Consider the following 9,531-nt stretch of genomic DNA (forward strand, 5'->3'; position numbering starts at 1 on the left):
TTTTTTTTTAGTTCAGAGTCTATAGGTATCTATATCTTCTGTTTAGCATGAGAGGGGAAGATGAATTTGTTTTCTTATAAATCTGTCTGTCCTTTTGAAAAAGCAAGATAAAGGAAAAACATAAAATGTCACATACTAATTTGGCATTTGGGGGATGGATAACTTGATGGCATTTGGAAATTCTTTTTTATTGCAATAACCAAAAGCTGCATGAGAGTTGTAATTCCTCATAGTATAAATTCTTTAATCATAATTTAACAGGGAGAAAAAAGGTAAATATCAGGATCTGCCATTTTAATTAAGGTGGGTGAGGAGTTAAGAATGTTTATGTGTTGATTTTCAGTCTTCAAAGCACTCAAGATACAAAGGCATATTGATCCATATAGCAAACTAATTCACAGCCACTAGTTTCTTTGCAGTTGGCCCTTCAAAACTGAGGATGCCAAATTTTGTCTGCTTTTGAAGACCTTGCCATGGTCAGTGTACTGTCAATAGCTGGGTCTCAGTGCAGCACCTGATGAAACTTTTGAGTCTTTGAGTATTTTTGTCCTATAGGAAATATTTTTATCTCTTCTGTTTAATAATTTTGGGCCAGTTTATTGAGATTAGAACTGACAAACGTCTAAAAAGATGTAATTGCTTACTTTATTGCACAGAGCAATAAATGCAAAATATAATACACTCCTATTTCTGATGGACAGTTGCTTATTAATTCTCAGTCAGGGAATACTTCACCATAAGCTTTGAGGAACCTGCAGTAAAAAAAGATACAGTGGTAGAAAAGAATCTGGAGTTTTTTCAGATTTTACTGAAGTAAAAGAATTATTGATTAACTCTTTCAGTTCTGATCTAATATAGGATTCAAATTACTGGAAAAGAAATATTAGCCAATTATAGAAGTGTTAGTAATGTTATGGACAATGCTCTTTACCAGTTGGTTTTGTTTGAACATACTAGTGTTTTGTGCTGTTGCAATGAGCACATTTTGGTTCACTTCTAATTTTGGCTTTGTGTATTGATTAAGTAGTGTAACCCCAGAATAACTAATGTATGTTCTGGGCTTATGAATACTGCAAATATGCAAATGACTTGTAATGAACCGAAGTGCTCGTTTCTGTTCTCATATAGCTATAAATTCTCCTTATTATAGAGCTCTTTCCTAACCCATTCCTGCTAAACAAGAGTTGTTGAATCATCTTTTAGCATTATTTTAGTCAGACTTGCTTCAGTCATGCAAATAAAATGCTGAAGAACAACTCTGCCAGTGAATTTGTCTGTCACTGTAGCATTTAGTAATGGCCAAAAAAATGTGCTGTTGCTCAAAATGGACAGACAAGTGAGGTTCAGTGAATGCTATCTGAACATTTGCAGTTTAACTTCTTAGAAGAGCTCAGAAAAAATGTCAGTCTCTTATCCCTTGAGATGCATAATAAAATTCATCAGGTAACCAGTTTGTTTCCATGCTTTCCAAAACTCTTCAGCTGAGCTGCGAATTGGCAGAGCCTGGTCAGTAAAGCACAGTGTTTCTGCCTTTTGGAAATGCTTCTGTGCTTTATGTGATTTTTTTTTTCTTTTTTTTTAAATTATCTTTTTCTGCATTCATGCCTCCAATTTGAATTCCCATTACCTTCTTTTGCCTGGATCAGCTTCCACTAGTAAAAATACAAACCACTGACAACTTTGTCTCTTTGCCAGACGCTCCAGACGGTTTATTTTTTTTCCAAATATTTTTACTCATCGGCATTATTTATACACCTAGAAACTTTCTTTGTGGCCTAGCAACTTGCTGACCGTGCTTTCACTGAGCTCTCTGTTCTGCTCTGATGGTGACTCAGGTCATTTTGCTGGTGCTTTTTTAGTTTGAAGGCAACCAGAGTTGCCACCTTTGTTCAGGTGATCATGTCGTTGTGGCCTGACAACTGTCACCGGAGCTCCTGGGCACAGTGAAGGGGGGTGACTTCCCCTTGTGTGTCACCTGTTGTATTTCACTGCAGAACCTGCATATTCACCTTGGGGTAGCTAAAGTTACTTCTGTGTGGCTTTCCAAACGTGTCTGAATCTCCAGCCATCCTGCAGCTTCTCAGGGATATCTGAGCACTGTCGCTCCTTAGTGGCAGCTTCCTGAAAGCCAAGGAGAGCCCACGGTGTCAGCACTGGATGCTTTTGGTGGATACATAGCAGGGCTTGGCATTGTGGTTTTTTTTTTTTTTGTTCAGGTTGCTGAGAGAATCTCTGTATGAGGCACAGGTAAATGTGTCACTCATTTCTACCTCTGCCAAAAAGGAAGTTAATGAGAGCTTGTGTTTTATGTGGCCAAATGAACTTGGGCACTGAAAACCATTGGGGTTTTCTTGCCTCTCTTGTTTTCCTCTTAACTCTACTTTGCCTACAGCTATTTTGTTTCAAGCTATTAGAGGTGTCTACTTCAAGGCAAACTGGGCTATTACATATTCAGTAGTGTTCAAAGCACAGGATTAGGTGCTGTATAAAGACATGAATAACGTTGTCAAGGAACAAAAGTCAGCAGTGGTGGCCTCTTAGGAAACTCTGAAGTTTGGAGAGGAGGTGTCTGCAGTTACATGTGGAATATGTGAAATTGGAAATGGGCCTCTGGTAAACCAGTCACTCAAATGATCGTGCTGTAAAATGTTTATAATCTTTGAAGCAAACTGCCTTAGTACTGCTTTATTGCTGCTTTTGTGAGTGTTGTGACAGCAATTATTAGTTACAGCACAGAAAAGTGTCACAGCTGTATAATGTGAAGCAGAGCTGGCTTTTTGACTATTCAGATGTGGCCAGTTATTGCCTTGATACATTCATGGTAGGAGAAGGGCAAAAAGAAGGGAAAAGATCACCTGATTCTAATTTGGTTATTTCAGGTTTTAATGTGTTCCTTTTTATTCCAGTCATGGTGAGTATCCTTGTATCAAACAGTGAAAGTGTCAGACCAGGTGGAGCAGAAATTATGACAGAGGGAACTGATTTCTCCAGTTGCCTTGAAATGGCAGCTGGGGGAATGACAGGCTTTGAAATGAGGAGCATATCTATAATGCCTGACTTGAATTGTTCCAAGCAAGGTATTGAGCAGAACTCTCTGGGGTACAAGCTGATAATTTGAAAATGTCTCAGTGTGGTTTTGCTTAATCTCCTGCAGTTGGAATTACTCACTGATCATCAGCTGTGCATGGACCTGTTTTGTCTTTGAGATTAACAATTTTTGTGGTCTTCCCAACCCTTTACATTTGTTTTGCAGAGTTCAGAAAGAAAACTTAACTTTGAATGTCAGAAGTTCCTGATTGTATTTTCAGGTTCCTCCTTTTTTACATAAAGGGGATAAGTAGACTAAAAGATATCTGATAGCACTCACTTTTTAGAACACATTTCTTCTAAGAACTAAAAATGAAAACTTCAGAGCTATGTCCTAGTTAAGCTGACAGTCTTAGCATGCATATACCAACTTGCATATGTATCTTTGGGGAACTGTACAGGCCTCTGTTAAATTCTGCTAGATAGATGTTTTTGAAGATGTCAACCTTATTTATGCACACTTTACATAATCCTCATGAAGCATGACTAACTTGAAAAGTGAACAGTTCTTTGTTTACCTTTGATTTCAGAGTGTCAACAGTATACCATGTCCTGTGACTGCAGTCAGAACTTTACCCACCTTGGAAGTTAAACAAGCAGAAAGGCCTTCAAGCAGAAGCAGGGATCTTCCCAGGGATGAAGAAAAGGAGAAGAAAAGGAAAAAACACAAGAAAAGATCTCGGTCAAGATCTCGATCACCATTCAAGTATCATTCATCATCCAAGTCCAGGTCTAGATCACACTCAAAAGCAAAGCACTCACTTCCCACTGCCTATAGAACTGTCAGGCATTCAAGGTGGGTTTGGAGGCCTAACATATTCTTTATGTTCAAACATACTGTTTATGTTCTTTGTATTTGGCTATATATCTCTTTAAAACTTTTGGCTATCAATTGGCTAACAAGCTTTTTTGCTGTATATCTCTTTAAAATATCTTTGCACTTCTTCCATTACATAAGCATTGGTACAGTCAGCTTGAAGGCAATAAATAAATATCATCAACTGTGGCAGGTCTTTGAAAGTGGTTTTAATGAAATAATGAATCGTTAATTTCTAATTACATAGTGCAATAAATTCTTCTTCACTCTAGTCTGTAAAATACCTGGTGATAATATGTAGGGATGTGATGATAGCAAGAAGAGAACTTGGCTAATAAGTTTGTGGCTGTTGCTGGAGCAAAATAACTAGACATATTAAGATAGGCAATAGAGAACTGGGTGGTTGAACATCAGAGCTCAGAAGGAAACAAAGCAGTTGGGTGCCATATGAAAAAATATGATGGATGAATTGCAGGAGAAATATGACAGAAATTCAAGAAGGGTGAAAACAGAGTTGATGAGGGAGAGACCACAAGAATGTAACTCACTTAACTCTAATCATTAATGAGATTAAATACATTACATTGATTATCCAGCTATAAGATGATATGTATTGTGTTACATTGATACTGTTGATTGCATCTAAGCTATTTGGGTTTAGGCACCTTGAAAGTTTGCTGTCTGTAAAATTTGTCACATCTGAATGCCCTGCCCCAGAGCAGTCCCTGTATGTGTATGTGCTGCATGTGGAATCATACACTGCTTTCCCTTTGTGGCCATGCCTCTGGCACATGCTTCTTCCTGAACAACAGCTTCCAGCCCCCAATGGCAGTGTGCCAAAATTTCTCATCTTATGTATTCCGTGTGCTTTCCTTGTTTGTTTAACTGCACTAACAGGAGTAAGTGTTGACACGTTACAACCTTTTGGTTTATTCTAAGTCTTTGTTGCCACAAAAGGTGGCTGGACTAGAGGAATGCAGAAGTTGTCATTACAGACAATACCAAAAAAATTATTCCTTTTTTTTAACCTCCCTGTTGGGAGTGAAAAGCAGTGGGTAACTTCATCTTAAAATGTCTTGGATGGGCAAGAAATTCTTATGCAGCTGACAAGTCTTGGAGACTTAATATCCCATGTTGGTATAAAACAGGCATTTGGAAGGTGTTATACCTGCATTTGGTGACAGCACAGTTCCACTGAGGTAGAAGTAATGAAATAAGTGACAAAAACTAAGCTTCTGAGTGTTTCTTCTCTGCTCAGGTCCCGCTCCAGGTCGCCCAGGAGAAGGGCTCACAGCCCAGAGAGGCGGCGGGATGAGAGGAGCGTTCCCACGGCCTATCGGATCAGCAACAGTCCCGGCAACAGCAGGAAACGGCCCCGCTCCAAGTGAGTGTGCCCGGGCCTGGAGAGGGCTGGGACCTGCCAGGCTTAAACATTGCCTGCTGTACTGTGGACTCCCTGGCTAGAACTTACCTTTCTGTGTTCTGGGGGTTTCGTTCGATAGAAAAAAAAAAAAACTTCTGTGGAGAAAATATAGTAATAGAAGCACTTGTTCTTCTTCCCTGTTCTTGCATGTGTTTGAACATCAGATGTACAACCACCCTGGTCAGTGTTGATACACTGCTGCCTCCTGACCATGGGAGCTCAGGTTCTACTTGGAATGTCACGTTTCCCTCTTGTTGGGTCATTTTTCTCATGCTGTGCTTGTGCAAGCTGTATGACCTGCACAGGCCATGGTGCAAGCGTGCTGTCATCTTTCTTGACATCACATCATATCTGCACAAAATAAGGGCAACTCCAGTTTAGCAAGCAGTTTGATTTACATTTTGCAGTTATTTTACTGACAGAGTGGAACGTGAAGTATGAATCAAGGTACCTTTTTTGAGAGCACATTGCATATATAGTCTGTTTTAAGCTTTTTTTACCAAAAAGGCATTTAGTCTTTAAATTGTTTCTGCATGTCTCTTGTGGGGTAAGAAGCAAAGAGATCACTTTCAGCTTTATTAAAAAATTCCTATTGTTTCTTAAGATAACTTTCCATCTCTTGACAGCCTCTAATTAATTGATGTGTTGTAGGTATAATTGAAAACTTCATAAGTGTACTTCAGTGATTCAGTTTTTAACATTCATCAAGTGAAGATAATAGAGGCTTCTGTGGAATTCAGCATGCAGATTTGGTTAAGCAGAAAAGATATGGAAGCTTAAAATGTTTCTCTTCCTATAAACACACAGAAGAATTATTTTCACAGCCCTGTGCTATTTTTAATGAGTGTTGGTGTGTCTCCTGCTTGACCATTCAGCATTTTAAATCATAAAGTATTTTTAGAATTATGTCACTCTGAGTTGTAAAAGAAAGGAACAAATAATGTGATACTTAAAAGATGGCTTAAGGTTTTACAGTGTTCTAAGATGTTTTAGAAGCTTCAACACCATTCTTCTGAATAGACTTCTAGCAGTACACACTAGAGAGAGATGCCTCCAATGAGGTATTGCCTAACTCTAATTAAGGCATTACTCTAGTTATTCTAATTATAGTAATATCAATACTGGTTTGTAAGTCATACAGACATAAGTTCATAACCAGGTAAAAAATTTTGATAGTTCTGTCTTTAATATATTACTAATTGAATTATCTTCAAGCTTAATATTGCCTGTGAGGTGGGTACCTCTGTTCCCTTTCTGTCAATAATGAACACATCAGGTGCCCATAAGCCCTTTGTTTCAGCTCTTGTAGTGACAAATATTTGTGTATCTCATTTCCAAGTTGCAAACATTTTGCACTTGAGACATGTTGCCAGGTCCACGTTGGTTTGAGTGCAATACAGCAGGTTGTTGATAATTTTGGAGCCTGTGGTTTGTTGCATTGCAGGCTGGATCACAAGGAAAGAAATAATTTCTTTTCAAAACCAAAGAAACCATGGATTTGCCTGGTGCATGTTTTACATAGCTATGGTTCCATGTTTTGTTTATTTATGAACTAGGAAAATTATAAGGAATATAAGCTCTTATAATTCTCATTACATTCTCAGTGTCTGATGTTTTTTGGGAAGAAACTTCCCTCTAACCAAGTTATTCTGCAAATCTCCTGTGAAAGGCTTTTTGCTGTCACCCTCCAAGCTGTCAAATACTAGCCAGTAATTCCTGTGTACCACGAAGCAGCATTCCAAGTGAGAACCTCAGGAGTTAGTAGTTCCCTAATGTAATATGTTAAAAAGAGCTTCTGAGAAAGTATTTTGCACAACTATAGCAGTGGAGCACTGGGGTGAGACTCATGGGTAGGCTCTGTGAACAAAGATTTGGGAGGGGTAAGACTGATGCTTACTGAATGCATGAGAATATCCTGAGGAAGAGGTCTGTGTCATCTTTCAGAAGTGTGAAAAGTATCTTGAGCTGAGTCAGTGTAATATTGCTTTAAATATCCTCCAATATAATATTTTCTTCTCGCAGAAGTCCCCACGAAAAGAAGAAGAAGAGGCGGTCTAGATCACGCACCAAATCCAGAGCCAGGTCTCCCTCACCATCCATGTCACCAGGCAAACCATCCACACACAAAAATTCTGTACATTCAACTAGTGTCTCTCCTGTGGAGAGTAGGGAATCCAGCCAGGAACGCTCCAGGTACCGTGCCCTGTTACTGCACCACTGCAGTGCTGCTGTCTCTTGGCTGTGAGTGTGTCCTTTGACCAAACCTGGGGTGTGTGCAGTGGGTGCATATCAAAAGGAGAAGGCACTGGGAGCACAGCACTCTGTGCATCAGTCTGGTGAACATCTCTGTCACCTAATGGAGTAAACATCTCAACATGCTCTTACAGTAAAACTGGTGCAGAAAATTCTGCAACCTCATTCTGAGTTAGGAATTGGAAACTTGCACTAAACGGGATAACTCTTTGAAGTAGAACTTTAATTGAGTGGTTTGAATTGTAACACATGCACAAGATTCATAATTAAATTATTTCTACAGAATATAGAACAGTCCTGTAAAAAGATTCCCAGGCTGCTCTTCAGATGTGCCTGATCAGTTGTACGAGTGACTCTTCTGACTCTGACTTATGGCTTCTAGTTGAATGAGAGAATGGTTGACTTAACGTGTGAGAGAGGTGTACAATAAAACCCAAAATGGTGGTGGAGAGTGAAATGCATTTTTAAAACATTTACTCTAAATTTCTAATCCTTTTTTTTTATTTTTTAGGGGAGTTTCTCAGGAAAAAGATGGCCAAATCTCTTCAGCAATCGTGTCTTCAGTGCAGAGTAAAATCACTCAGGTACAAATGGACAAATTCAGAATATGTCACTGTCATGTGTGAAAATGCCTCTGCTGTGTAGATTTTTGGTTCAGCTTTGCAAAGCAAGCAAAGAAGGCTTTCTGTTAGGGAGTAATTGTGGCATTCACCTCTTACCATCTCTCTTTTGCTTTTTCTTTTCTTTTTTTTCCCCTTTTTTAAACCTCCAGTGGTTAGTTGTGTGTTCATTATGGGAGGTTTTTTAAAGGTTTTTTTCCATTTCAGTTGATGCGATTTCTGTGTTTTGTTGTGTAGAAACTGCTCTAAATATTTATGCAGAGCACTTTGTAGCATTGTAGTAAATCCCAACTTCAGTTGCTGTCATAGGAACTTTCTCCAAATTACTTCACTCATTTAGCCTAGGGACTGTTAACATTTGATGATCAGGAATCCAGGTTTTCAGTGTGACTGGAACATAAACTTCCCCTTTCATGCAGGTTTGTGCAATCACATGATTTAGCTCAGGCACCCACTGATCATTTTCCTTCTATTTTCTACAGGATCTTATGGCCAAAGTGAGAGCAATGCTTGCAGCTTCCAAAAACATCCAAACTAGTGCCTCCTGAGACCTGCTGAACTGATCATCAAGAAATTGTGTGAAAAAGAACAATTAAAAAAAAACCTGCCTCATCTCAAATGTACAGCTGAGCTTGGCTCACTTGGTTCACAACTCGTCTGATTTACCAGAACTCGAGGAGCTAAAACCTATCTTTCTGTACAGAAGCATCTCCTTGAAATTTCATGGAATTTTTTTCAGGCAGAATATCTTTGGAAAGTTTTTGGTTTTTGTAAATTGATTTTTTTGACTAATTCCTCAGTAACATTTTATGATCAGCAGTCTATATGTGTATATTTGTAAATACTCTGTTTCTGTGAAAAGTATTACACAATATTAAAGAAGGAGACATCTTTCATTAGCTAGTTTTTGTGGAGTCCTTAATTGCTTGCTGTTGGGTTTTGTTACAAATTAATTTGCTTTTTCTTTAGTAGGTTCTGCTTTTTAAAATGACAACTGTCTAACCTGCCTGACCATCTTAAGCTGAGAAATTCTTTTTATCTTCCTGCATGCACAGGGTGATCTCAGAAGAATGTTTGCTTCCTTAGATGTTAGTAGTGGACAGTTTTTGAACAAGGGATGTGATTTTTCTCTCCATGATTTAGAAAGATCTCTGAGCCTCCATCTGAGGAGCTGACCCTTTGAACTCAATAATGGTCAGCAGTAGCCTCATTGTGTCTTAATGTGCCTTGTTCTCTCTACTTAGCTACAGAAAAGAGGATATTTTTGGTCATTCAGCCAGCATCCTGTACAGAAATTCAGCATTTTTCTGATTTAACACCTTTCATACAGT

The 9,531-nt window shown here is 38.7% G+C and overlaps 1 protein-coding gene across 3 annotated transcripts in view; it reads left to right on the top strand.

Moving 5' to 3' along the window:
• SFSWAP (splicing factor SWAP) overlaps positions 1–9,103 on the top strand; it is a 29,973-nt gene extending 20,870 nt beyond the window's left edge. For all 3 annotated transcript variants that reach the window (XM_032705560.1, XM_032705562.1, XM_032705561.1), the window contains 5 exons: positions 3,618–3,883; positions 5,163–5,288; positions 7,350–7,520; positions 8,092–8,164; positions 8,683–9,103. In XM_032705560.1, the coding sequence (XP_032561451.1) occupies positions 3,618–3,883; positions 5,163–5,288; positions 7,350–7,520; positions 8,092–8,164; positions 8,683–8,748 (702 nt within the window). In that variant the 3' untranslated portion in view covers positions 8,749–9,103. The remainder of the gene's footprint in view (positions 1–3,617; positions 3,884–5,162; positions 5,289–7,349; positions 7,521–8,091; positions 8,165–8,682) is intronic.
• Positions 9,104–9,531: the final 428 nt, after the last annotated feature.

Source organism: Chiroxiphia lanceolata, chromosome 18 (assembly GCF_009829145.1).
Source record: "Chiroxiphia lanceolata isolate bChiLan1 chromosome 18, bChiLan1.pri, whole genome shotgun sequence".
Taxonomy (NCBI): domain Eukaryota; kingdom Metazoa; phylum Chordata; class Aves; order Passeriformes; family Pipridae; genus Chiroxiphia; species Chiroxiphia lanceolata.